The sequence below is a fragment of the Pan paniscus genome, chromosome 7 (genome assembly GCF_029289425.2).
Source record: "Pan paniscus chromosome 7, NHGRI_mPanPan1-v2.0_pri, whole genome shotgun sequence".
NCBI lineage: Eukaryota > Metazoa > Chordata > Mammalia > Primates > Hominidae > Pan > Pan paniscus.
In genome coordinates this window covers 41,500,895-41,528,496 of record NC_073256.2, presented here as the reverse complement: position 1 = coordinate 41,528,496, position 27,602 = coordinate 41,500,895, and the positions used below count along the sequence as shown (strand labels likewise).

The following is a 27,602-nucleotide window of genomic DNA, read 5'->3' as shown; positions in this document are numbered from 1 at the left end:
TTACCCACACACGGGGCTCTCCAGGTTCCCCGCCTTGGGTTCTGGGCCTGATGTGGGATCCTCTGCCCTTTCTGAGTCCCAACTCACCTGGCTGTCTCTGTGGCTTTCTCCACCAGCTCTGAGACAGTGCTTCGATGACTTTGCAGACTTGGTGCCCTTTGACTCCTGGGAGCCGCTCATGAGGAAGTTGGGCCTCATGGACAATGAGATAAAGGTGGCTAAAGCTGAGGCAGCGGGCCACAGGGACACCTTGTACACGATGCTGATAAAGTGGGTCAACAAAACCGGGCGAGATGCCTCTGTCCACACCCTGCTGGATGCCTTGGAGACGCTGGGAGAGAGACTTGCCAAGCAGAAGATTGAGGACCACTTGTTGAGCTCTGGAAAGTTCATGTATCTAGAAGGTAATGCAGACTCTGCCATGTCCTAAGTGTGAATCTCTTCAGGAAATCAGACCTTCCCTGGTTTACCTTTTTTCTGGAAAAAGCCCAACTGGACTCCAGTCAGTAGGAAAGTGCCACAATTGTCACATGACCGGTACTGGAAGAAACTCTCCCATCCAACATCACCCAGTGGATGGAACATCCTGTAACTTTTCACTGCACTTGGAATTATTTTTATAAGCTGAATGTGATAATAAGGACACTATGGAAATGTCTGGATCGTTCCATGTTTGTGCGTACTTTGAGATTTGGTTTGGGATGTCATTGTTTTCACAGCACTTTTTTATCCTAATGTAAACGCTTTATTTATTTGGGCTACATTGTAAGATCCATCTACACAGTTGATGTCTGACTTCACTTGATACTATATGATATGAACCTTTTTTGGGCGGGGGGTGCGGGGCAGTTCACTCTGTCTCCCAGGCTGGAGTGCAATGGTGCAATCTTGGCTCACTATAGCCTTGACCTCTCAGGCTCAAGTGATTCTCCCACCTCAGCCATCCAAACAGCTGGGACCACAGGTGTGCACCACCACGCCCGGCTAATTTTTTGTATTTTGTCTAGATATGGGGGCTCTCTATGTTGCTCAGGGTGGTCTCGAATTCCTGGACTCAAGCAGTCTGCCCACCTCAGACTCCCAAAGTGGTGGAATTAGAGGCGTGAGCCCCCATGCTTGGCCTTACCTTTCTACTTTTATAATTCTGTATGTTATTATTTTATGAACATGAAGAAACTTTAGTAAATGTACTTGTTTACATAGTTATGTGAATGGATTAGATAAACATAAAAGGAGGAGACATACAATGGGGGAAGAAGAAGTCGTCCCCTGTAAGATGTCACTGTCTGGGTTCCAGCCCTCCTGCAGATGTACTTTGGCTTCAATGACTGGCAACTTCTACAGGGGCCAGTCTTTTGAACTGGACAACCTTACAAGTATATGAGTATTATTTATAGGTAGTTGTTTACATATGAGTCGGGACCAAAGAGAACTGGATCCACGTGAAGTCCTGTGTATGGCTGGTCCCTACCTGGGCAGTCTCATTTGCACCCATAGCCCCCATCTATGGACAGGCTGGGACGGAGGCAGATGGGTTAGATCACACATAACAATAGGGTCTATGTCATATCCCAAGTGAACTTGAGCCCTGTTTGGGCTCAGGAGATAGAAGACAAAATCTGTCTCCCACGTCTGCCATGGCATCAAGGGGGAAGAGTAGATGGTGCTTGAGAATGGTGTGAAATGATTGCCATCTCAGGAGTAGATGGCCCGGCTCACTTCTGGTTATCTGTCACCCTGAGCCCATGAGCTGCCTTTTAGGGTACAGATTGCCTACTTGAGGACCTTGGCCGCTCTGTAAGCATCTGACTCATCTCAGAAATGTCAATTCTTAAACACTGTCGCAACAGGACCTAGAATGGCTGACGCATTAAGGTTTTCTTCTTGTGTCCTGTTCTATTATTGTTTTAAGATCTCAGTAACCATTTCAGCCTCTTTCCAGCAAACCCTTCTCCATTGTATTTCAGTCATGGAAGGATCATTTATGCAGGTAGTCATTCCAGGAGTTTTTCGTCTTTTCTGTCTCAAGGCATTGTGTGTTTTGTTCCTGGACTGGTTTGGGTGGGACAAAGTTAGAATTGCCTGAAGATCACACATTCAGACTGTTGTGTCTGTGGAGTTTTAGGAGTCAGGGGTGACCTTTCTGGTCTTTGCACTTCCATCCTCTCCCACTTCCATCTGGCATCCCACACGTTGTCCCCTGCACTTCTGGAAGGCACAGGGTGCTGCTGCCTCCTGGTCTTTGCCTTTGCTGGGCCTTCTGTGCAGGACGCTCAGCCTCAGGGCTCAGAAGGTGCCAGTCTGGTCCCAGGTCCCTTGTCCCTTCCACAGAGGCCTTCCTAGAAGATGCATCTAGAGTGTCAGCCTTATCAGTGTTTAAGATTATTCTTTTATTTTTAATTTTTTTGAGACAGAATCTCACTCTCTCGCCCAGGCTGGAGTGCAACGGTACGATCTTGGCTCAGTGCAACCTCCGCCTCCTGGGTTCAAGCGATTCTCGTGCCTCAGCCTCTGGAGTAGCTGGGATTGCAGGCACCCGCCACCACGCCTGGCTAATTTTTGTATTTTTAGTAGAGACGGGGTTTCACCATGTTGGTCAGGCTGGTCTCAAACTCCTGACCTCAGGTGATCCACCTTGGCCTCCCAAAGTGCTGGGATTACAGGCGTGAGCCACCAGCCAGGCCAAGCTATTCTTTTAAAGTAAGCTTCCTGACGACATGAAATAATTGGGGGTTTTGTTGTTTAGTTACATTAGGCTTTGCTATATCCCCAGGCCAAATAGCATGTGACACAGGACAGCCATAGTATAGTGTGTCACTCGTAGTTGGTGTCCTTTCATGCTTCTGCCCTGTCAAAGGTCCCTATTTGAAATGTGTTATAATACAAACAAGGAAGCACACTGTGTACAAAATACTTATGTATTTATGAATCCATGACCAAATTAAATATGAAACCTTATATAAAAAGAGGTGTGGTTTTTGTCTCCCGCCCCCCAACCTCCCCCCTCCTGTGAATCAGCTCTGAGTGACAGGAAGCCAGGGCTGTGCTCCTGCTGGGACTCCTTCCTTCCTCCCTCCCCTCTGTTTTCAGGCTTGGCCTCCTGGGGGTGTTTCCTGAATCCGACTCCCCAGAGTTTAAAGAGCTAGGTTCCTGGGGACTGGGATTCATACCTCCTTCCCCTCTCTCTCCTGCCTGCTCCTCCCTCTGGGAACAGGGACACCAATGTTGGCCTGGCTCACCCACAGCCTCCCAGGAGAGTTCTCTGGGCTGCCGGGTTGCATCTGGTTCCGACAGCTCTCGGGGAATGGGCGGTGGGTCCCTGAATTTGGGGGCCGGCCCTGTTTCTCAGGGAATCCTGTGGTCACTCTCCTATGGCTTCCTACAGCCCTGGGTCGACCTTCGCTTTCTCTGCCCCGGCCTTCCCTGCATCCCCACCAGGGTACCCAGGTTGCTCAGCGCTTCAGGCACCTAGGAGACCTATTTCCCGTTCCCCTTGCCCTGGAGAACCCGCTCTCCCTTTCGTCCACAGCTTCCGGGAGGCCCAGGTGTGCCCCCACGCTGTCCATCTTCCCTAGAAGCGGAGGTGCTCCGGGTTCCCCCTTCGTCCCCCGCGCCCTGCCCATGGGCTTCTGGGCCTCACTTGGAGCCCTGGGCTGCGCTGAGCTGCAGGGAGGCCGAGCAGCCTGTAGAGGGCAGCATACGCGTGGCTTTCCAGCCAGCCGCCCTGGAGGCCGTGGAGGGGAGGCAGCCACAGTCCTGGAGGGGCCTGGGCCTGGACAACATGGCTGCCCCCAGGGTTAAAGCCGCTTGTCCTCCAGCCGCCTGGTCTCTCTTGATGAGGATTTAACCTCTGGTCATTAGGTCCTGCCTGCTACCTTTGTTTCGGGTTAGCTCAATCCCAGGCCTAACCAGCGTTTTCCTGGAGCCCACCCCAGGGCCAGGCCCTCTCAGCTAGAACATCTCTCTCAGGTAAGGCGACTCCTGAGCTCTGAGCCCACAGCTCCACTGCCTCCTGGCTCTGCTCCTCCTCCGTGGGACTCCATCTTTACACCTAAAAAGAGTGTGGGTGGTGAAATCTGAGTCGGGGTTAGAAAACGGAAAGGGGCAATTGTGGCCCAGCTGCTGCCCCATGGGGGCTGGGAGCTAGTTTCACTCCCCCACATTCCTCCAGCCCCGCCCTCCTCCTCTCTAGACCAACTCTGCTTTTCCTCCTGCTCCATTCTCCCTCTTCTCCTTCCCCTTATCCCACCCCAGCAGTAATAAGGCTGTGTCCTGTGGCCTTTCACTACAGGTCAGTGCCCCTTTCCCTGACCTTTGGCCCCTATTGCAGCCCCGCAAAAACACCCACCATAAGCACCCTCTGAGGGTAAGGAAGGGAGCCTGCAGTCTCCAGATGGGCAAAAGCAAGAGTCTGGTGCCATTTAAGCCCCAAGACCAAACCCCTCTTTGCCGCCAGCCCGGGCCCCTCAATCACCAGCCCTCTAGAGGCCAGGCCCCTGTGTTGCCCTCGGAGCCAGCTGGCAGGGTCAGGGCCTCCGCAGTCAGAGAAGTGCCGAGTCCTTTCCTGAAAGGCATTGGAGTCGATTCTGCAACCTAAATCTTCACCTCCTCATCATGGGGGCCTCTGTTTATAGAAATGTGAGCTAGGCAGGGGCTTTTTCTGATTTTCATTCTTTGGAGGGATAGAGGACAGAGTGTTTGTTGATTTTTTGTTTCGGTTTCAGTTTGGTTGTCATTGGTTTTTGTTTTTTGCTAATTTTGCCCCACCCTATAAAAAGCAGTGCCACCCAGAGGCAGGGGAGGGCCCTGAGGAGCACGGGGTCGCCGTGCACTCATTCCTACTTCCTTCTCCACCTGTCCCAGCTGCTTCCTTTGGTTCCCATCTCCAAATCTGAGGGTAAAGGAGGGGCTGAGGGAGAAGTTTCTTGTTGCACCAAGAGGCACTGCTTCCAGGCCTGGAGCTCCGAATGACCTATGTCCCCATTCTCAGGTCTGTGCCAGCACAGCCCCCTGGGACAGAGGGACACTGGCGGGATACAGGCCTTTCCACGTCTGGCCTTTTGCAGCTGCACCCCAGGATGTAGAAGCCTTGAGTTGGGCTCTGAAGGCTTAATTTCTACCCTGACTTCTCCAGTGAGGGTGTGAGTAGGCTTCGTGTGGAAATGCCCACAAAACAAATGCAACACTCAAGTCCATCGGTGGAAAGATATGGCCAACAGGGACAGGACCCTCGAGGATCACTTCTGCTTGCTGGGAGTGGGGCTGCCTCCCTGGCCAGAGCAGCGACCAAGACACACAGAGAAGCCCCGGAGGCTGGGAGGCTTTCCCTTTGACTCTAGGGCTCTCAAACCCAGAGATAAAAGCCAGGGCTCTTCGCTCCTCCAAGCAGTTGTCTCCCGTCCTGCTTTGGGTCTGGGGACCTCTGCAGGTGGTTCCCGTTCTGCTCCACAGGGCTCGGCTCCTCTCTGGCTGAGCCACGGTGGGTGGTTAGAAGAGCTCCACCCTCTGGGTCCTGGTTACGTGGGCCCCCTGGTCCCTGTAAGGTGGATGGGGTGATGCGGAAGAGCAGAAGGGTGAAGGCGGATGGGGACAACAGCAGCAGGGTCAGAAGAGGGTGGCAGCATCTCAGACCACAGCCGAGGAGGAAGATGGGGATGAAGAGGAGGCTGCCGAGGAAGACGGGGAGGATGGACTGTTCCAGAAGAGCCAACGCCGCTTGGGCTGCCGCTTGAGGTGCAGGTAGTCCTCCTTCTCACGCTCCTTCCGTGCCCGCTGGTAATGATCTTCCTCCTTCAGGTACCACACGGGTGGCCACCGATGCTTCTCGAAATACTCCTGGTTTTCTGGAGCAGAGAGCAAGCAGCTTGGTTAGAAAGGAGGCAGAGGGACAAGAGGAACGTGGGACACCAGCCCCACCCCACCACAAGGCCTGCAGCAGGCCTCCAGCCCAGCCCCCAACACATCCCCATGACCCACGGCACATGAGCCTCCGAGGCAAGCAAAGTTCCCAAAGAGCAGGGCTGAAAGTCAGCACTGGGGAAGGCCTTTCCAGCTGGGTTCCTTTCCAAAGACAGGGGCCATCTAGACAAGGGCTTCCTGTGCATTGGGAATGAAACAGAGGCGAAGGATAAGGGAGAAGGGGTAAGCGAATGTCGGCCAGGAGATACTCAGCATGGTTAGGGGATGAGAGTGGAAGTTTCTGGCCAGAGCTAAAGTTCCGAGGGGGAATACGGAGTCAGGACACAGCAGGACACAGCAGCAGACCAGAGGAACGGCTGGCCTTATTCTGCAGGGTATGGGGGGCCATGGAAGACTACTGTTTCAATGGAAGGTCTGGAAGTAGGGAGTGATGCTATTGGACCTGTGCTTTAGAAAGAAAATGCTAGCCTGGATGCAGTGGCTCACGCCTATAATCCTAGCACTTTGGGAGGCTGAGGCAGGCAAATTGCCTGAGGTCAGGAGTTTGAGACCAGCCTGGGCAACGTGGTGAAACCCCGTCTCTACTAAAATACAAAAAATTAGCCAGGCATGGTGGTGGGTACCTGTAATCCCAGCTACCCGGGAGGCTGAGGCATGAGAATCGCTTGAACCCAGGAGGCGGAGGTTGCAGTGAGCCGAGATTGTGCCACTGTACTCCAGCCTGGGCAACAGAGCAAGACTGTCTCAAAAAAATAAATAAATAAATAATTTTTTTTAAAAGTGTTGTAGTAGTGAAAAGGAGAGATCGGGGTGGAGACTTGGCAGCATGAGGCAAAAACACGGCAGCAGGGAGGAGGGTCATGGCAGAGTGGAGGGAGCCCAGAGAGGACCCCATGGAAAGAGTGGCAGACCCTTCAGGGAGGCCAGGGACACATCTCCCTGGAGCCTGTGCAGTTCCTGTTGAGTTCTAGGGCCTAAGAAATTAATCAAGAAGAGACAGGAGGCCTCAGAGGATGCCCAGACCTGGGTGGTCCAAGCTGTGGCCTGTACCCATTCCTGGGTTGTACCATCAATTTAGTGGGCCATGAGGAGCATTAGAAAGATGTACATATTTTCCTATATGTGTCCTGGGTCACAAGATGAAATGTATTTCTTATGGTATTCTGTCCAGAAAAGTCTGAAATCTACCAACTCTAGTCCAGTATCCTCTTCATACCTCTGAGAATGAGAAGCCCAGAGAGGCAGGGTGAGTTGCCCTCCAGGCCAGCATTTTTCCTGGGGCCCCTTGGCTTGGCTGGAGGCTCCTTTGCAGGCTGCTCCCAGCCCCAAGGTCAAGGATTACTGGCAGCCTCGGGGTCCCTGGGATTACATGGGAGCTGTGAACCCCTAAGGGGAGGGCAGCAGGTACTGCCAGGGCTGGCCCCGATGCTCACCTGGGGACATGGCCTTCATGTCTCGGGGGAACTTGCGGCACACGTTGTTGTAGTTGGTGCAGATGTGGTGGAGACACCAGTCGGCCAGCTGGTACGCACAGTGGAACTGGGGACAGAAGGGAAGAACGTCTGTACTGAAATCCCCAGGGGAGAGGGTCTGCATAGACACCTCCAGCTGCCTTCAGAGCTGAAGCTCTGGTGCAGGGCAGGCAGAGGCCCTGCAGTTCTAGAGAGCCTGCGCCAGAGGCAAGGCCACACAAAACTGAGGAGGATGATGCTGCCTCAGGCTCCTTGGCACCACCGCCAGCACCACCATCATCTCACCTCTGTTCTGCCCACTCCTGGCATCCTCGCTGCAGACACCAGAGCCCTATGTAGTGGCTTCATACTGCATCTGCCCTCCTCAGATCTCACCCTACGTGACTTCTCTCTCCTCCACATCTGGGATCAAGGCAGCCTGCACGGAGGCACTGACAATGAGCTAAGGGAGCTGCCTTCCCAGGGGTGTCTGCAAGCCCTGCGTGAGCCGTGCTTCCACTCCACACACTAATCTTTGGTGGCTGAATTTCTGGCACTGTGAAGGCCACTGTGGGAGATTTGGCTTGTTTGTTTGGGATTAAGGGAGTAGGCGGTTAATTTCAGATGGAGAGTCCTCAGTGCCCCTTAAATGACCTCAGGCAGGCAGCAACCATGTGTAAGCCTGAGCCTGGGGTTCCCTCCCCAGCCCTACTGCTGCCTGCCTAAAGCCTCATCCCTTCCCCGCTTGGTCAGCTCCCCTCCGGGTACACCAGGGAGTTCCCCAGCTGCTTCCTGGCATGGAGGAGGAGATGGGCTATGCGCAGTCAAAGAGCCCAGTCCGATGACAGGTTCTCCCACATAGACCATCTTCCACCCCTTCCCATTCGCAGCCAATGGGCAGGCAGAGTGTAGAACTGAGACTGTTGTAGATTCCCTCCCCTGCCATGATACCTGAGCCAGTTCCAGGAACACAAGGACGTCCCCATCGATGTCCACCATCATCTGGGTCGCTTCCATCAGCCCGGTCACTGTGTACTGCTCTGTAACACACACGGCCACCAATCAGCTGAAGAAGCACATGACCTGTGCTCACCCTGCCCCACCACATCCCCCAGCTCACTTCAGGGTGAGGAAAACCAGGGCCCGGGCAGGTCCCGACAGGCCAGGAAAGGCCCCAGGCTATGAAGTCTGCTGCCACCAGGGGGACCCCAGGGATGACAGCAAGAGCTCAACGGGGTAGGGTAGGGAGGAGGACATTGGAATTACCTAAGAGGATTTTTCAAACTACGTATGTCCCGTGACATAATCTGATACAGGTAGGGTCAAAGTTCCCAACAGAACCAGCCTCTGATACAAAAGGGAGAGTGTGTGAAACCTCATGTCTGCTGATCACAGAAAAAGGCTGAGAACTGTGAGTTAGAACTAAGAGTTAAGTCTAGTTGTTTGTTTTAATTTAAATTTTGTAACAAATTGTGTACTAACCTTGTATTTTAAGTTAAAACACTTATATTGAAGAAGTAAACACCCTTGGTTCTGAATTTTAATTAGAAGTATCAGTATAAACTCATGAGGTATCTTATCTTTAAAAAGATCAATATATTTCCCAGCTCTGCCCCCAGAAAAGACCTAGAAACAACAGTCATCCCAGTACAATGAGCATTCCTAGTGCACATAAATACCAGTTCCACTTCCAACACAAGAAACTAGGACTTCCTGGAGAAATGGCTGATTCCAGGTCTGGGGCACAGAACCTTCAAGAGGAACCTAGAACATCCCATCATTCCAGATAGAGAGGAAGCTCGTAAGACTCTGGAGTCAAGCCAAAGAGTGCAGGATTTGAGCTTCAGCAAGGATAACTGCAATTAACTGAAACCAATCAAGAATGTTCAAATCTAAGAGATCATCATAATACTTCAAAAACAAACAACTGGCCGGGCACGGTGGCTCACGCCTATACTCCCAGCACTTTGGGAGGCCAAGGCGGGTGGATCACTTGACGCCAGGAGTTCAAGACCAGCCTGGCCAACATGGTGAAGCCCTGTCTCTACTAAAAATACAAAAATTAGCCGGGCGTGTTGGTACCTGCCTGTAATCCCAGCTACTCGGGCAACTGAGGCATGAGAATCTCCTGAACCTGGGAGGTGAAAGTTTCAGTGAGCCAAGATCACATCACTATACTCCAGCCCAGGTGACAGTAAGACTCCATCTCCAAAAATAAAAAATAAAAGTAAAAAATAATGTAAAAAACCATGCTGTAGTGTTTAATGACACACACTTGGATGATAAAACTATAAAGGAAAGTAAGGAAGTATGCCCATAAAAAGTGCCATAAAAAAAAGGAATACTAGGCAAAGGGCTTCCTCTTAGGGAGGAGAGAGGGGTCTGTGAGAGAGGGAGAGGTGGAGGACTTCTGGTGGCCAGCAAGGTTCTAGTTCCTGACATAGGTCATGAGTAGAAAGGCATTTTCTTTATAATAATTCATTAAACTAGGCCAGGCTTGGTGGCCCACGCCTATAATCACAGCACTCTGGGAAGCCGAGATGGGAGGATCACTTGAGGCTGGAGTTTAAGACCAGTCCAGGCAACACAGTGAGACCTCATCTCTGCAAAAAATTTAAAAATTAGGCCGGGTGTGGTGGCTCACGCCTGTAATCCCAGCACTTTGGGAGGCCAAGGCGGGTGGATCACTTGAGGTCAGGAGTTCAAGACCAGCCTGGCCAACATGGCAAAACCCCATCTCAAATTACAAAACTTAGCTGGGTGTGGTGGTGTACGCCTATAGTCCCAGCTACTCAGGAGGCTCAGGAAGGAGAATCGCTTGAACCCAGGAGGCAGAGGGTGCAGTGAGCCGGGATCGCACCACTGCACTCCAGCCTGAGAGACCAAGTGAGACTCTATGTCAATAAATAAATAAATAAATAATAAATAAATAAAAATATATTTAAAAATTAGCTGGGTGTGATGAGGCAGGCCCATAGTCCAAGGTACTTGGGAAGCTGAGTTGGGAGGATCGCTTGAGCCCAGGAATTTGAGGCTGCAGTGAACTATGATCAGGCCATTGCACTCCAGTCTGCGTGACAGAGCAAGATCCTGTCTCTAAAAAAACATAATAACAATAATAATTCAGTAACCTGAACATATGTTTAATATGCTTTTATGTATTTGTGTTCTACTGAGCAATAAAAGTTTTCAGCTTGAATTAATGGCCTCATAGGAAGCATATCTCACAAAACTTAAACCATCGCCAATTATATAAAACTTGGCATCTTCCCCTGATCCTTAACAAGGCAGATATAAACATTTTTGTGTATGTTCCCTAGTGTGTATCGATAATTTCATGAAAAGCTACTTAACATTATTTTCAATAAGCCTTTCCATGCAGCAGTCTAGTTTAACATTTTTAATGACTACCATGTGAAAACTGCCTGTGTGTGCTTCACCAACGGTTTTTCTGTGACTTGCTTTCAATTGCCTGCCATGACGAAATGAACTTCTAGAAATACCTTTATGCATTTTTCCCCTTTGGGTCATTTCTCTGGAGATAGTCTTTTAAAAGTGGAATTATTCCATCTAGGAATTTGAAGTTTTATGTGCTCTGAGAAGATCACACCATTTTTTTATGGACAGCAAAACAAGATATACTGTTGTAGCTGGGATCTTTAGATGCCTCTCTTGCTACCTGCCCCAAAGTTCCCTTTATCCCCTTCTGGGGACCCTGGACTCCCACTGCAGCCTCCGCTCTTAATATTCTGGTTCTGATCAATGATTTCTGCCTTCTTTCCGTAACCCAGCCCCACCTTATCATTCATTTTTCCTCATGGATTGCTGTTTTCCCTCATATCTGAGCCCCGATCTTGATCATCTGCCTGGACCCCAGCAGCTCTGACACTGGGTTCTTCCCTGAATCTCAACTCAGTATGTGAGGATGTGCTCTCTGTCCCCGACCTATGCAAGAATATTAACCTCGGCATCAACACCAGCGCTGGTACCCATGCCGCCACCACTAGCAACTCAAATGCCAACTCCAACATGAACGAGAGCCATCTGCCTGCCTGGGTCTCTGGCCCCAGGCTCCCTTCACCCCACGAGCACCACTTCTCTTCCCTGGCCCCTTGGACCCAGACTGCCTGCCGCTGGCTCTCCCCCATGACTCAGTTCTTGTTCCAACTCAGAGAGCCCCTGGGATTGGTCCACACTAAAAGCTGAGCTCCGGCTCGTACAATCTGTGCAGGGACTAAGGAGTGGCAGGGATGTTTGTGTGCTGTTTCTGGAAAGAGAATGAGAAGGTGATGTCAAAGGTAGGGGAAGAAGAAAAAAGGCAAAAGAAGAAGAAGAAAAATAAAAGGAAAGGAAGAAGGAGGAGAACCACAGGGTAGAAATGTGGGAATTGTGTTCTATTATTTTTTGACTTCTTAAGCTTGTCCAAGTGAAGCCAAGCAAAGAATATAAAGCACTGTCATGTTCCATTTTTTGTTTGTTTGTTTTTGAGACACAGTTTCACTCTGTCACCCAGGCTGGAGTGCAGTGGCGCAAACTCAGCTCACTGCAAACTCCACCTCCCGGGTTCAAGCAATTCTCCTGCCTCAGCCTCCCGAGTAGCTGGGATTACAGGCGCCTGCCACCAAACACAGCTAATTTTTATATTTTTAGTAGAGACGGGTTTCATGGCAGTTTGCCATGACGGGTAAGACCATGTTGGCTAGGCTGGTCTTAAACTCCTGGCCTCAAGTGATCCTCCCGCCTTGGCCTCCCAAAGTGCTGGGATTATAGGTGTGAGCCTCTGTGCCCAGCCTCATGTTCCATTTTGTTGGGTTTAAATCGCCTTTGGAGACAGCCTCTCAGGTGACCCCATCAAACATGCCCCACACCACCCTTCTTCACTCCATGTCCTCATCCAGAACTCTGTGCCCATCAACAGATTCCATTTCATGTACGCTTAGTCCCTTGGACATCAGCTTGTCCCCCAGGAGAGACGTGAGAGGAGAACATTGCACCTTGGGGTTTCCCTGGCCTCTGCCGCGGGGAGGTCCCCGAGTGCACTGCTTAGTTACCTGTGAGGGCAACCAGGTGTGGCAGGCAGAGGCGGTTGGCTAGAATGATGAGCTTCATGTCATCCAGGTCGGGGCTGGAGGTGAACATGCCGGTGTAGAGGTATTCCAGCACGGCCCGCATGCAGCTCTTGCTTGTGTAGGGAAACACCACCTGGGGAGGGAAGGAGTGAGTGGACAGCAATGAGATCCTGCTTAGGAGAAGATGAACTGAACCCTGAGAAATTGAAGAGCTGTGGCCCTCACACCCGGGCTCCCCCAGACGGGCAGCCTTCCCTGTGCTGCATGTGTATCTGCTGAGAAGACCCTGAGAACACCTGACCCCTAGAGCGACAACCTGTGCTGAGCCCCAGTTTGCTGACAGCACCAGAGTACAGGCCTCTACTATCATTTATGTGTTTATTTTTAGAAACAGGGTCTTGTTATGCCATCCAGGATGGTCTTGAACTCCTGGTCTTAAGCATTCCTCCTGCCTCAGCCTCCTCAGTAGCTGGGACTATAGGCACAAGCCATGGCGTCCAGCTTCTAAACTCTTCCAAAGGGACCCGGATGCTACTCACTGGCACCCTTTGGAAGCCGCTCTTGCTCACGGGATGCTTGAAGGAGGCCTTCTGGTCACCTCAATCTACACCTCAGTCCCTCCCATCCCTGCACAGAACAGAAGTGGGATACAGAATAAGTAAGGCCCACGGCAGCTGATTTCTTTCTGTCTGCTCAAAGCTGCTGCTTTGGGCCTCCAGGATCTCTTGAGAGCAGCGCTGTAACACAAACTGCCTTCTCATCAGGCTCTCCAGGCTGTGCTGGGAACTGGCTAGAAGTTTAAAGCTGGCGTCTACAGTACCGAGAAGTGCCCGGGGCTGGCAGGCCCCTGGGGCTTGTGAGAGCTCCTAGTCTCACATTTTGTATATCCAAATCCTACTCCCACTTCAGAGACCAACTCCCAACGCTTCCACTTAGCCTTCCTTAAGTACTTCCTTCCCAGAAATCTTAGAAAATGCACATTCCACATCACGGGATGCGATGCAGCCTTGTGCTTGGTTCTGTTTTTCATTCAAGCATTTGGTGAGCATTTCCCAAGAGACTGGCGCTGAGAGGGTTTTTGGCAGAAGGAAAAAGACCCAGTCCCTGCGCTCAGAAGCAGTTACAGAACAGTAGGGGAAACTGTGTGGACGTTCAGAACTCCACGCGCCTGCACAAAGTCGAACCTCGTTAACTACAAGGTTCGACGACACTCAGTGATGGGCAATTGAGGTCCAGGAGTTCAGAGCACACCAAGGGCTACTGCCCAGGCTACTCTGCTTGGAATGGAAAAGAGACCAAACCTAAGAGAATATTTCTAAGGACACATTGATAGGCTTCTTCCAACCCTAAGTTTCCAATCTAGGTGAGTGAGAAAGTGGTGGCATCGTGAGAGCTAGAGGGTCACTGATTAGAGAGGCAGGTGGTTCTATTAAGTATGCTTTTCCTTCCCTTCCTCCCTCCCTCCCTCCCTTCCTTCTTTTCTCTCTCTCTCTCTTTTTTTTTTTTTTTCTTTTTTTCTGTAGAGATGGTGTCTGTGTTTCCCAGGCAGGTCTCAAACTCCTGGGCTCAGGCAATCCTCCCACCTCAGCCCCTCAAAGTGCTGGGATTACAGGTGTGAGCCACCCCCTACACCTATTTTCTGTATTTTGATGCTTTGACAACTAAAGCCTTGCTGGCCCTATAGGGACTGCCTCCCTCAGGGCTGGCCAAGTCCTAGGGATAGTGAAGGAGTTGCCTGCAAGCGTGCCTTTCATATGCAAACCAACCAATCCAGAGCCCACAGCCCACTACCTCCCCTATGGGCTCTCACACTCCAGGCCACTGTTCCCCTGCCCTAATCCCCCTAGAGCCAGGTGACAGACAACTAGAGACAGCCTCTAGGCCCCAGAGCTGGCTAACATTATTCAAAGAGCTAATCCTAAACCTGCTCAACCTGCCTCGCCCATTCCCTCCCACGGAAACCCTCTGCCTCCTGATTGACCCCAGAGCTTCCCCATGTGACCCCCAGCCATGGTGGTGTGGCATGCCCCCTTTTCTTGGGATCTGTAACAAGTTGTCTTATCAATGACAGCCATCTTGCAATCTGTGGGCCTCTCTACACCTCAATAATAATAAAACCTATCTTTTAAAACAGTGATGCATTCAGTTGTTTCAGGTGTGTCAGGGAGGCAGTAAGGTACAAAGCAAAGAGCCAAGGAATGGAAGTCCTGAGTTCAAGTCCTAACTCTACTTCCAACTTCATACAAGTCACTTAACTTCTCAGGGGCTCCCTTTCCTAGATATACGGTAGGAGTGGCACATGTGTAAGTTGCGTGTCAATTCAATGAGATAATGAACAGAAAGTGCTTTCTAAACTCTCAAGTTGAGGTGTCAGTGTAATTCCCTTTCTTGGTGTATTGTATAATCCTTAGCTCCAGGAACCACCTCATAAACCTCTCTTGGGCCCATCACCCTGTGGTTAGCACACAGTCAACGAAGAAAGTACCCTGAGTGGCAGTGCCTCAGATGTAAAGGGTGCAAATGTCTCACTCCCTCCTTCCCCCCTTTGTGTCCTCAGCCTTACCTCCCGGGTGGAGCTCTCCACAAATGGCCCCCCAAACATGGCAGCCATCCAGTCACAGCTGGAAATCAACAGGGGCTTGTGGGCGCTGATGGTGCCATCATCCAGGATGAAGGTCACATCTGTCCAGAAGAAGCATCACAGGAGGACTGGTGAAAGAAGCTGGGAGAACAAGCCCCAAGGGGAGCCACGGAGCCTCCTCCTGAACCCAGAAGATTCGGGGCACGGAACAAACCCGCTCCCAGCTGGGGAAAACCAGGCTTCAAGAGCATGGCAGCCGCAGCTCCAGGACACCAGGAGCTGAGACCGACAGGCAATGCTAATAGCACCAATGCAGAACCCCCTTGCTTTCCAAGCTTGTTCCATACCTGAGAAGGTGCCTTTTGCCAAGCACTCCTTAACCCGGTTGGTCCGGCGGACGTGGAAGGCCTTGGTGATCTCCTGGTTCATGAAGGCCTCATTGTTGAGAATATTGGCCACCATCATGCGCAGATCGAAGACCTCGAGCAGCTCAGCAATGTGGGCAATGTGCATGAGGTCACGCTCGTTCTCATCTAGCTCCCCCGTGTACAGGTACTTGAGGACAGCCCGGAAGGGCCCCGGCTGGATGGAATTGTCCATCTTCACCACCACCATCAGCCGGGATTTGTAGGTGAGAGGATCTTCTGCCATCTCTTCCTGGATGCTCACAAAAGCTCGGCTCCAGGAAGACAGCACACGACCCCTGCCCGGTAGGTACCCTGTTCCGTTGCCCCGTAAGATCCCGTCGCTGGTGGAAGCACGGAGGCCAGCAGGACCGGAGCCCCCAGCCTCATCCACGCTCTCGCACACGTCAAAGCTGGCTGCTCGGAGCAGGAAGTCTCGCCCATGGTGGTGGTGGTGATGGTGGTGCTGTTGATCAGAGTGGCCCTGGTGGTCCTCTGGGTGGGTGCCCCCTGGCTCCGAGGGGCCCCCCAGCTCCCCCTCACTCAGGTCCATGAGGAACAGGTCATAGAACTTGGAGGAAGAGGTGGAGAGGTAGATCTTGTGGGCAAAGATGCGCACCCGCTCCTGCAGCACCAGGATGACGTCCGCGCAGAGCGGGTCCTCCAGGAGGTGGGCGGGGCACTCCTCGCTGCTGGAGGGAGGGTCGGGCACCACGATGATCGGGGGCGGTGGCTTGGGGGGTAGGAAGGGTGCCTGCAGCAGAGGCCGCTGCACATTGCGGAGGTGGGACTTCCAGAACTGCAGGTGGCGGCGGGAGATGAGTGCAGCTCGGATGGCGTTGTCAAAGACGTCCTTGATGCCGAACTGGGCCACCACGCTGGTCTCATAGTAGGGGATGCCCAGCTCCTTGGCCACCTCCCGACCCTTCTCTGGGGGCAGGATTTCATTAGGTTTGATGGGCCTGGTAGGTTCGAGAAGGAAACCAAGCTTGTGTTGGTGGTGGAGGGAGGCTGCCTGTTCTTCCACAGGCTGGAGGGACTCTGCTCAGGATCTGGGTGCCAATCCCCACCCACTCCTGCCCTGCTCTGTCTGGCCAAATCCCATCAAGCTCCTTCAAGGTCCACCCCAAGCCCTTTTTCTTCCAGAAAGCTTTCCCTACTATGCCAGGCCCCAGTGACCTCCCCAGTACAAAGCCGTGACAGCACTGCCTCTCTGGCAATTAGCAGGCAATGCTTCACATGGGTATTTAACATGCTCACATATTTAGTTTATCCCTCAGCAAAATTATAGGACTTTTTCATGCAAATATCACCTCTTCCTCTCTATTTTTCTTCATGATGCTTTACATAGCACTGCCCACACCAGAGGTGTGCAACAGGTATATGAATGAATGAATGAATGAGCATGCTTGTTGACTCCCAATGAAAGCTTGCTCCAAATGGAGGGAGAGATATCAGGCTCAGTGGAATTCCCCCAGGGCTGAGCAGGGAGCCATGGTGAGGCACCCATCCATGTCTGTCTCCTTGGTACCAGCACCTCCTACCTAGCCAAGGGTCGCCTAGCCCTGTTGACAGCCTCCAGGTCAGCGTAGCGCAGGTCCAACTGGCAGCCCACCAAGATGACAGGTGCTCGGGGGCAGAAGTGCTTGATTTCTGGGTACCACATGGTCTTGACATGGTGGAGGGAATTGGGGTTGGCAATGGAGAAGCACAGAACCACCACATCAGATCTGCGGGTGGGAAAGTAAGGTTACGGGCAGAGAAACAAGCGGTAGCTTACCTGGTCCTGGAACATCTGCCCCACCCCAGCCCTGTACAGTCCCACACCTGGCTTAGGTATCTGCTCACGTGCTCTTGACACAAAACATATAATCACAATACCTCCAATTTATGTGGCACTTTAGAGCTCAAGACTTGTTTTGGCCTCACAGCTATTTTGTGAGTTAGAAATGGCCGTTTTCACCACTTCACAGCTGAGAAACATCATCTCAGAGCTACTAGGCACAGAGCTGGAACTCAATCCAGGCTTCCTGATCCCGGGCCCAGGCTCCCTTCACTGCCCCAGGCTGCCCCAGCCTCCATGAGGCTCTGCCAGAGCTGTTTTCTCCACTTCTTCTTGCCAGCTGAAATTTCACAGAGGTGCTTGGTTCCTGGGAAAAGCAGGGAAAAACCCACCCTGTTGGTTCTCTGCAGGCGGCCAGAGGCCTTCCCTACCTCCCATAAGCAAAGCGACGGTCTTTGTGGTGGTCTCCAAAGGTGTCCCAGAGGCGCAGAGAGACGCTGACATCATCTACCACGTCTCGGGAGCGTTCCAGCACCTGGGGACGGGGAGGAAGAGTGGGACTCAAAGGCAGCAGTTTTGGGGACCTCTGCTTGCCACCTCAGGATAAGCGCCGGCTGACACCTAGGGGCCCCAGACATCACTGGGCATGGAGGGACAAGGCTGGCATCGCCCACTGTGCACCCTGCACAACTTTCATCCACGTAAAATCTCTGTAGAATCTATAACAAGGGTGGCCTCCAAGCCGACCAGGAGTGGAAGAGACCCTAAGCAGGTGGAAGAGACACTAAGAGGGTAGCAGAGACCCTAAGGGGGTGGAAGAGACCCTAAGGGACTGCTATGGGTGTGGAAGGGGCCTCTTTGGGAGCTGACCCTTGTTCCTGGCTTTCCTTGCAAACTGCATGTTTGTGAGCCTCTGGTCTTTTGCTATCAGCTGCCAGCTTCTTTGCTCCTCTCAGCTTGTATCTCTTCCAAGCCCCAGCCCCCCAGTGCTCCCCATTACTTAGGGCTGTGACTACATACAATGCGGTACCCCAGACAGAGATGGAGTCCCAGGCACCAGCTCAGTCCCTGAAAACACAACCAGCCAGAGACACTTCCCTGGGGCAGGCTTGGCTTAAACCTCTCTCCAGGGGCTCCTTCCTCTTCAGCTGCCCCCACCCCATCCTGTCCCACCCCTAGAGGGCTCCCGTGAGCTCTGGAGACACCAAGCTATGCCTCAGGAAGCCCCCAAGCCCAGACTCATGGCGTGGACCCCCAGCCAGGTAGCCCTGCAGCCTTACCTCCTGGCACACACGATATTGGTCGATGGCCCATACTGTGGGCACATGCGTGGCCAGCAGCTGGTACTGGGTGAGGGTGGCATTGCAAGCGCGGGCACAGATGAGCCTGGTCTTACCCACGGCGTTGTCCCCCACCACAACGCACTTGATGGTCTCTACGTTTGGCCTTTCATAATCCATGTCAGAATCCATTAAACGGGACCTGAGGGAGAGGAGGGAGGCGGTCAGGACGGCATGGCATGCCAGCTCGCTGTGGGCCAGGGCCAGCACCCGCAGCTCTCCTCAGCCAGGCTGCCCCCTCTGCAAGCCCCGGAGCTGACAGGAGGAGGAAGGAGTGGGCAATGTTCTGGGCAAGAGCTCTGCGAGGGTCCAAGGGGCCAGGAGCCCATTCAGGCTGAGAGGAGCAGTGTCACCAGATGGGCCACCTGTCCCCTTCCTGCTCCCACGATCCTCCAGCTGTGCGTCTGGATGAAGGAGACTTGCGCGAGATCACCAGTGGAGCTTGCCGAGGCCCTGCCCTGTCCCCTCTCCAGAGAGGGCAGCTCACTCCTCATCTTCTCTCCTCCTCCTTCCCCGGCAGAGCAGTGGCAGCAGAACAACAAACAGCTGAGAGAAGCAGAGTCGGCCAGGTCCCCACCCCTTCCCAGCATGCCTGAGGGCAGGGCACTTTAAAATTTAATGGACTTGTCAGAACTGGGCAGCAGCTCTCCTGGCCTCCACTCTTTCCCTTGCCCTCTCTGGTGGTGGTGGATTTCCAAGCCCTAGCCTGCCTAAGTGCATGCTTCAACCCCAGACCCCAGTCCCCTTTATGGAGATGCAAGAGTTTTTCCTCCCAGCCTCTCTAGGATGGGGAGGTTTCTGGATGCACCTGACCAGCCCAGGGGCCTCCCTTTCTCTACTCTGGGTCTGTCCTGTTGCCCATGTGTCATGCTCAGCTACAGGTCCAGCTTTCAGATGCGGGTGAGGGGAACCACAGGCCTATGATGATACAGTCAGTGGCCAATGGGCCTCTACTTCCCCTACGGGGGGCTGTCCTCCCAGCACCCTGCCCCCAGCGTCAGAGAGTGAGATCCACCTCCACCCTCTTCTGCCCTTCCCATTCCTAGGGAGGATGATCCTCAGGCTGAAGATCCCAGGCAGCTGGCACTCCTAGGTGATGTTCACTAAACTGGCTACATGGGTGATGGGGTTGCCAGAAAGCAAAAGATCAGAAACTTGAGCCTGAATTTCTGGGCAAATGCTTGCCTCAGTTGCCTTCGATGTTGAGCAGAGAGGAAGTGGCTTGTCCACCCCCAGAGAGGGATGGCTTGAATGAACAAACAGAAGGCACTTCTGTAGTCAGATGTCATGTTCGTGTTTAAAAATCTGTCGCCAGGAGGCCCTGGCCTCGGCATCCACCCTCCTGGGATTAGGGAGCAGGGGCAGGGCCGGCGTGATTAGGACGCTTGGTTTCGCCAGCGTCATCTGCCCGCCCCGCTCACATTCCTGTGTGTATGAAAGTCGTCTGGGGGGGGCTTTAGCAGCCCGGAGTCATCCCTCCTAGGCTAAGGAAGGCTGAGCTCTGAGTGCTGGAGGCTGCCCAGGCACCCTGGCTGCTGAGCCATCCAGCCCAGAGCCAGGCCACCAGCAACAACAGGGAGGCTCCATTCCTGCTGGGCTGTAACTGGATGCCAGCATGCAGGGATGCAGACCGAAATATCCAAGTAACGATAGCAACTGGGATTCGCGCGAGTGGATGCATCTCAGCAACCTAAGCAAAAAGCGCAGCAAGGACTTCTCAATGAGACAACCTCTTCCTCCTTTTTGGAATGTTACAGGATCTGGACCCTTCAACGAGGTCTCCATGCAGTGCCCTCGTGGTCTCCAGGGCAACTGTACCATCCCTTCTCTCTCCTAACCCTCCCTCAGCAGACAACCGTTTTTTTTGTTTTTTTTTGAGACGGAGTTTTGTTCTTGACACCCAGGCTGGAGTGCAGTGGCATGATCCCGGCTCACTGCAGCCTCTGCCTCCTGGGTTCAAGTGATTCTCCTGCCTCAGCCTCCCAGGTAGCTGGGATTACAGGTGTGTGCCACTATGCCGGCTAATTTTGTATTTTTAGTAGATACGGGGTTTCGCCATGTTGGTCAGGCTGGTCTTAAACTCCTGACCTCAAGTGATCTGCCCGCCTTGGCCTCCCAAAGTGCTGGGATTACAGGCGTGAGCCACCACACCTGGCCCAGAGAACTGTTAAGAACTGTTATTCTAACCACAGGCTTCCTCCTCCCAATTCTCTCTCCTGAACTGAGGACTGGGAACTCCACTTTGACAGTTCCTGATCTCAAGTTGAGGAATGTGCTGGCGCCAGGAGGCAGCATCTGGGCTGTGGTTTCTGTTTTGTCGAGTGAATACCAAAACAGATATAATCCCAAATACAAAATATGTGCAGCTGGAGGATAAAGATTAAAACCCAAGAGCCAAAAGAATTTCTTTCTCAAGTTCCGATTCTCGCAGCATGTAGGTCTGTAGACAGAAGCGGGGGAATGAGGAGGCCTAATGGAGGGATGCCAGTTCTCAAATTCAGGAGCACCTTGACAGTGAGAATAATGCCAGGACACCAGCAGAGCAGTGCTGGGCCGAGTTCAGCTACTTTGTGATGAAAACACTGCTGCCCACCTGTGCTATGTCACCTCTAGAGTTAAGCAGTGGTCAGCCAATCAACAAGTGGAAATTGACAAATACTGTGCCATGAGTTTAGACATCAGACCTGCTGGGTTGCGCAACCCCTTCCATCCATTCCCCAGCCCCTTCAGCAGTCCCCTTGTCCTTCAGCTGCGTCTCTGTTTGTATCATCTCACCCTTTCTACCCTGTCCCAACTGCCTGACTAGCAAACTTCACTGTCCTATCTAGGAAGAGGCAAGTCACTTATATTTTCTGGGCATCAGTCTCCCCCTCTGGGAAATGGGTATGAAGACATTGGAAGAGTCTCCTGAACCGTGGTTAATTTGTGCCAAGAGAGGCTGGGCTGAAAGGAGGTATTTGTCTTCTTATGTAATGTGGTATTATATAATGCTAGATTGCATATCTATATGTGTAATTATATCTCTCTTTAAGATACAGACTGGCCCAATTCAAGTGGCAGAACTCTTAGTCTAATCAGGCCTGTCTTAAAGGAGGATCCTGTCCTGGAGAGAGTGTGCCAAGAGTAATATAATTTTTGCCCTAGGATGTTGCTGATGTTGTATCATTGCTGATGTATGGTGATACAGCCCACTCATTGCTGATATATGGTGATACAGCCCACTCAGTGAGCTTCTCAGCTTCCCCTCTCCCTCTGGCTCTCTCTTCTTCCCTGACTCCAGACTCTCCCTCACAATTGCCTCATCCCCACTCAATCAACCTCCATAAACTATGACCTCCTCACCACCCAGCCCTGGGCATCACAACCCCCAACTCACTCCTCTTCCATGACAATCGCAAAGTCACTGGCATGTGTTCCTTCCATCCCTGTCCCATGATCCCTGTGCCCCTCTCCAAAAACAGCCTCCTGCCCACCGCTCTCCCAGCTCTTTGTACTTGATGCAAGCCAAAACCCAAGGTGTGCTGAAATTAGCTACAAACCTCGTGCTGTCCCAGTCCCACCCCCACACCCCTACACACACTCTTTGCAGAGCTCAGAAAGGGCCCCTTTCCCTCCCACAGCTGATAGGAGGCTTGTTCATCTGTGGCTGCCCTAGTCTGGTTGTCAAGGAAACAACAGAATCTCCCTGGGAGCCTGGCTTGTCTCCTAGCAACCAGTATCCCACATCATCTTACAAAATGGGAAAGGGAGGAAAATCCTGAAAATGAAGGTAAAATCAAGGGAGATGGATTGAATGGAGAACTGGAAGGAGAAGAACAAAGAGAGAGTGGACTCCGAATTCGGGGAGGCTCCCACGGGGGTCGCTGGCATTGCAAGAAGCCCCGTGCAGATCCAACAGAAAGCAAGGCCCAAAGGGACCCTGAATGGTCAGATTAAAGAAATGCAAGCCTAAACACAGATAAGCCCCCTCAAACCTAAAATGTGGACACATCACCAAACACCGCCAAGGATCTCCCCAGTAGTTTCACAGAACTCAGTTACATAGACTGCAATGGAGTTGAGTTCAAAGAACCAGCTCCAGAACCGCCAGCAAAACACCCCAATTCCACTGTTGTTTTGTGTTTGTTTTCTTAACAGAATCACTCCCACCACTCTGGACCGTTTTTCCTTTTTTCTGACACGCTACTCTGCACACACACAAAATAGAAATTTAAAAAATTTTAAACATCGAGAAGGGGGAGGGGCACGACACGCCGAGGCAATCAAGTCATCTTCCTTTCCCTAGAAACACCGGAAAGGATTAGTCTCCAGCCCCACTGTACCCAGCAGCCGAAGCCAGAGCCCAGGGACTAGCGGGGCCCGGGGAACGTAGCGAGGGGCGCAGCAGGGCAGGGAGGGCGGCGCGGCGCGTCTGCAAGGGCTGCTGGCCACCCCGCCATAACCGCAAGCAGCCATCTACTTACACCACTACATGTGACGGGGTGGCTTCTAGCGTGAGGAACACATCTCTTCCTGCTGAGCACGCTCATTTTAGTGAAATGTCAGGGGTCCCTCCGCGCCTGCAAGTTGGGACGACGCCGGCGCCGCCGCGCTGCTGCTGGGCTCCAGCCTCCCGGCCAGCTCGCGGCCACTCAGAAACTCCGGCAGGGCAGCCCAGGCCGGACGTGGGCCCAGGAGCGGACACGCGCGCTGCACTGCAGCCGCTGCCCCTTCCGGATCAGCATCGCCCCGCGCCCCAGGCGCCCAATGTCACGGCGGCGCGCGGAGCCGGGCTGCGGAGGCTGCGGGCGCCGCGCAGGGGCGCCGGGAGAGGGGCGAGGTCGCCGCCGCTACGCGCCCGGGCCCGCGGCGAAGGCGCTGCCGCGAAGACGCCTGGCGCTGCAGTCCCAGGTACCGCTCGCGACCTCCTTTTTTCATTCACAAAAAAAGGATAGGGGAAAAAAAAAAGAAAAGAAAAAAACGGGAGGGTAAAAAAAGGAGGAGAAAAAAATCGCACCCAAGACGACAGCCGTGACGGGCCCCGCCCACTGCCGCGCGCAGTTGGTGGAAAGCGTTCGGGGGGCGGGGAGGGGGCGGGCGGGGGAAGAAGGGGATTGGACGCCCCGCAGACCCCGCCTCGCAGCACCGCTCCCGCCCACCGCCCGCGCTCTTCCGCCCCTCCCGCAGCGACGCCGCGGGGAGGGTCTCGGCTCGCGGGTCTGGGTGGCGCCGGTCCCTCCACCTGGCGAGGCGCAAAGGCTCTCCGGACGCCCACGGGGTTTTCCCCTTTCCTTCGGGAGGCGGGGGAGAACCTCTGAGAGGCATCCTAGTGCACCCTGGAAGGGATGCTAGTTGGAGGAGAACGTGTGGTTGTAAGCCCAGCCCCCCACCAGTTGCCCACGGGGAGGCGACGGCAGGGGCAGTCGTGGGGGCGGGGGGCGGGGGGTGGGTAGGGACGAATAACCGGCGTTTCCATACAAGTCCTCTGCTGCCTTGGGAATTTTCGTGGCACTTGAGAGCCTTCCTCCCTCCATGGCCCTTAATGAGTTGTGGGGTGGGTACCTGTACCAGGTTACCTGTCTCCCACCTAGGCCTTCTTCAGCGGGTCCCCACCTCCATCCCACCCCCCTCCTGTTGCCTCCTGGAGTTCAGTAATAGCTGCTAATCTCTGAAAGAAACACCATGAAGTGAGTAGCCTCAAAAATCGTCCCTAAGCCTTCTTTGGGTTCTCTGCCTCAATTTACCCCTCTGTAAAATAGAGAGATTCTAAGGTATAACATCTATAACCTGAGGGGTCCCTAGAAGACACTTTCCATATTCAAGGCTGGTTTTATCAGGATAATCTTTTTTTTTTTTTTTTTTTTTTGAGTCTCCCTCTGTTGCCCAGGCTGGAGTGCAGTGGTGCAATCTTGGTTCACTGCAACCTCCGCCTCTTGGGTTCAAGCAGTTCAGCCTCAGCCTCCCGAGTAGCTGGGACCACAAGTGCACGCCACTATCCCCAGCTAATTTATGTATTTTTAGTAGAGACGGGGTTTCACCACCTTGGCCAGGCTGGTCTTGAACTCCTGACCTCGAGTGATCTGCCTGCCTTGGCCTCCCAAAGTACTGGGATTACAGGCGTGAGCCACCATGCCCAGCCAGGATGATCTTGACTGCTAGTGTTAAGTAGTCAGCTCAGTCTGGTTTGATTCATCTCCTCAGTTACCTCTGGACAATTTTTAAAGCCCAGACCGGCATGCCACCCACCTGAACCGCCTCCACCACTCCTCCATCTTGTGCTCTGAAAATGCAAATCCACTCTAATATTAGTTTATGCAAAATATGATTAGGAAGAGAAATTTACTGCCAAAAGAAAGCCGGGTTAAAAATGAATTTTGTGTTGTCTGAAGCCTGCTTCTCATCTGTGAATGCATATACTTGGAAGCTGTCCCTCAAGGTGTTTGTGATCAACGTGCCTACCTACCTGGTCAATGTACAGGAAGTGCTCAGTTGTTGGAGGATGCTTCTCCCACCCCTTTCTCAATCTACTCAGAGCTAGCCAAGAGGTTAACAATGACTGACAGTGCTACTTACTTCTCATTTCTGGTTAGAAATCACCCTCCATAAACCAGAAAGTACTTATTTGAATACATATTTAGGAGAGAAAGTAAACCATGCTCACACATGTTCTTCCTCCACATGTTTGGCATTGAAGAGCCTTACCCCATCTTCTGTGTGCCAAAGAGCCCCTGCGCCAGAGAAAATCATAACATGAGCTCTCTGCATGATTCCCACGGCAGGCCAGGGTCTCTCCCACGGCCACCCTGTTCCCTCCACCCACCTCCAGAGACCAGCTGAGTGCCAGATGCCGGTTGACATCACCTTTCACCTGTCCTGGCAGGACCATAGCCCCTGTGGAGCAAGGAGTAGGAAGACAGAACTCCCGTCCACCCAAAGTCATGAAGCAGGAGAGGGTGGCTGCTCGGCCTGTAAGCTAGAGCCAATGCCCTTTCTGCCTTGGGAGAAAAAGCCAGCTCAGCCTGGAAACCTCAACCAGGCTGGACTGTGTGAATTCCAAGGTGTAGTGTTGATTGGGGGGGAAGGGTCTTGGACAAAAATGTGGGTGTCAAATGAAATTGCACCCCCACAGCCCCTGCCCCGCTCACACTCAGTGAACTGTTTCAGGTAGAGGCAGGAGCTTTGCTGGGGAGGTTCCCTCAATTCCCAGCCCTGCTTTTTGCATGCAGTTCCCTCTTTCAGCCTTTCTCCAAATCAAAGTCCTTCCCCATCATTTCACCTCTAGGGCTGTCATGGTTGGCGCCCCAATCAGTTCCCTCTTATCATCAGAGTTCCTCCAAGTCCCCACCTTCTCCAACCAGTGCCCCCCAGCCCATCCTCTGCAGCCCCTTGTCACTGTCAAGCCGCCCCATCCATGTCCCACCCTAGGCCGTCTGGGGACCTCTGCAGACCTCTTCCTCAGGCCAGCCTGCAAGGAGCTCCAGCGGTTCACTACTCACAGCTCAGATGGCAGCATTCCCCACGCTGTATGAGGGGCAGACCATCAGCAAGCTGCAGCCGTCGGCCTGCGCCCCAGTTGTGGCTAAAACCAGGCCTTCTTCCCAGCCAGCCCTGGCCAGGACTGCCCCGGGACCCCCACTCCTGCTATTCAAGACAGCCTCCAGCCCCTGGTACCCCAGCTGAGGATCTGCCACATCCCTTCATCTTTGCCCATCTCTCCAATGCCAGATCCTGGAAAACAGGGCCACTCCCAGAGGCCAGGCTTCCCCACCAGCAAGCAAGGTGCTGTTGGGCCTTCTCATGCCCATCCCTGTCACCAGCTGTTAGCACCCGGCAGGCAGCAGCATCTCACAGCACAGGAAGCCTCCCACTCCCCTCACTGCGCCCTCCCACCCCAGGCCCTGAGGAGTCCATTTTCCTCTATTCAGGTGACTTCTCAAGGCAGGCCTGGGTGGGAGACAAAAGCTCCTGTCCTCTTTCTTTCTCTGCCTCCTCCATTCTGTTACATACACAGACACACAGACACACACACACACACCAGCCCTCTCTGTCCATTTGCTGCAGCTTGGAAACACTGGTGTGATTCCGAGGAGCAGTTCAGCCTGAGCACTGACTCCCCCCATTGCTGGCTTCCCAAGCCTGCTTCCGCTGGTGGGTCTGGCAATGTCCTGCCATGTGCCTGGCCGCGTGGCTGTAGCCCAAGGGCTTCCTGGCAGCATGGAGGCAGGTTCCATTCTACAATCTCCTGCCCCTGCCCAACCCCAGCATCTCTTCCCTCACCAAATCCCTCTTGTGACCCACCTCCCCAGTGACATAAACCCCTGGAACCTGTCGCCAGAAGGCACCCCCTCTATGCCTCCCCACACCACCCTCCTCCAGGCCGTCAGGCGGCTGCTGTTTTCCTGAAGCCGGGCAGATGCCTGCCTGTGAACAGGAGGCTTATCTGGGGAAAGAGAAACCTCCATCCTGGCTCTTAGCAAAGCGCAGCAGGCTCCCCGGCCAGTCCCACCAGCGTTGCTCTCCCTGTGGCTCTGAAGGCCCCTCCCCAGTGCCAGCCCAACGCAGACCCCCTGGCTCAGTCCATCCTCCAACCTGCACCTTCCCTTTGCTTCACAGGCAGATTTACCCTTCAACACTTTGCAGGCTACTAACCGCGCTTTCATGGCACCCCTCTCCTGGAACACTACAGCCTCTGCGGAGCCCACCCCATGGGCCTTGTGACATGAGCTCCGCCCCCCACCCCCTGCCATGTGCAGGCTGGGGCACGTGGTGTTCCTATCCTGCAGCTGGGGCAAAGTTCAGAACCAGCCACGAGCAAAAGCAGAGGCATTTCAAGATGCAGAGCCCCAGCAGGGTGAAGGAGCTGAATCTGGAAAGCCTGGAGTCTCTCAGCCTCCCTGTCCAGGCCTTAAGGGACACCATCAGGTCCCCACAAGGATACAGGAAGCTTCTGGGACTTTGCACAAGCAGTTCTTCAGCCTGAACACTCTTTCTATTTCTACTCCTTTCACCAGATAAATGTGTACTCATCTTTCAAGTCTCAGCCTAGATATCACTTCCTCCAGCAAGCCTTCCATGA

At 53.2% G+C, this 27,602-nt stretch overlaps 3 protein-coding genes across 7 annotated transcripts in view; 2 read left to right on the top strand and 1 right to left on the bottom strand.

Moving 5' to 3' along the window:
• The window catches only part of TNFRSF10B (TNF receptor superfamily member 10b), a 49,347-nt gene extending 46,381 nt beyond the window's left edge, over window positions 1-2,966 (top strand). For all 4 annotated transcript variants that reach the window (XM_014345891.4, XM_063607158.1, XM_003823586.6 and 1 more), the window contains one exon: window positions 117-2,966. In XM_014345891.4, the coding sequence (XP_014201377.1) occupies window positions 117-430 (314 nt within the window). In that variant the 3' untranslated portion in view covers window positions 431-2,966. The remainder of the gene's footprint in view (window positions 1-116) is intronic.
• Window positions 2,901-27,218, bottom strand: RHOBTB2 (Rho related BTB domain containing 2). 2 transcript variants are annotated; one of them, XM_057302990.2, is made up of 10 exons: window positions 27,176-27,218; window positions 18,488-18,689; window positions 17,639-17,742; window positions 16,969-17,154; window positions 15,368-16,386; window positions 15,003-15,121; window positions 12,422-12,572; window positions 8,322-8,410; window positions 7,353-7,458; window positions 2,901-5,843 (listed from the first exon to the last, which is right to left on the bottom strand). In XM_057302990.2, exons 1-10 carry the CDS (start codon window positions 27,184-27,186, stop codon window positions 5,626-5,628), a joined length of 2,205 nt encoding a protein of 734 aa, XP_057158973.1. In that variant the 5' UTR covers window positions 27,187-27,218; the 3' UTR covers window positions 2,901-5,625. The 2 variants fall into 2 exon arrangements, with proteins under 2 accessions (XP_057158973.1, XP_003823631.1); XM_003823583.7 differs by lacking the exon at window positions 27,176-27,218 and adding an exon at window positions 23,011-23,273.
• The window catches only part of PEBP4 (phosphatidylethanolamine binding protein 4), a 286,848-nt gene continuing 282,539 nt past the window's right edge, over window positions 23,294-27,602 (top strand). Inside the window, exon 1 of the mRNA XM_034965835.2 lies at window positions 23,294-23,437. Within this exon, the coding sequence (XP_034821726.1) occupies window positions 23,294-23,437 (144 nt within the window). The remainder of the gene's footprint in view (window positions 23,438-27,602) is intronic.

Bases quoted from the DNA above. Each gene is read 5' to 3' on its own strand.
- RHOBTB2 (XM_057302990.2), bottom strand. The intron at 17,743-18,487 runs GTAAGGCTGCAG...CCCCGTCCCCAG, and splicing joins AATATCGTGTGTGCCAGGAG to GTGCTGGAACGCTCCCGAGA. The intron at 5,844-7,352 runs GTGAGCATCGGG...TCTCTGCTCCAG, and splicing joins CATGAAGGCCATGTCCCCAG to AAAACCAGGAGTATTTCGAG.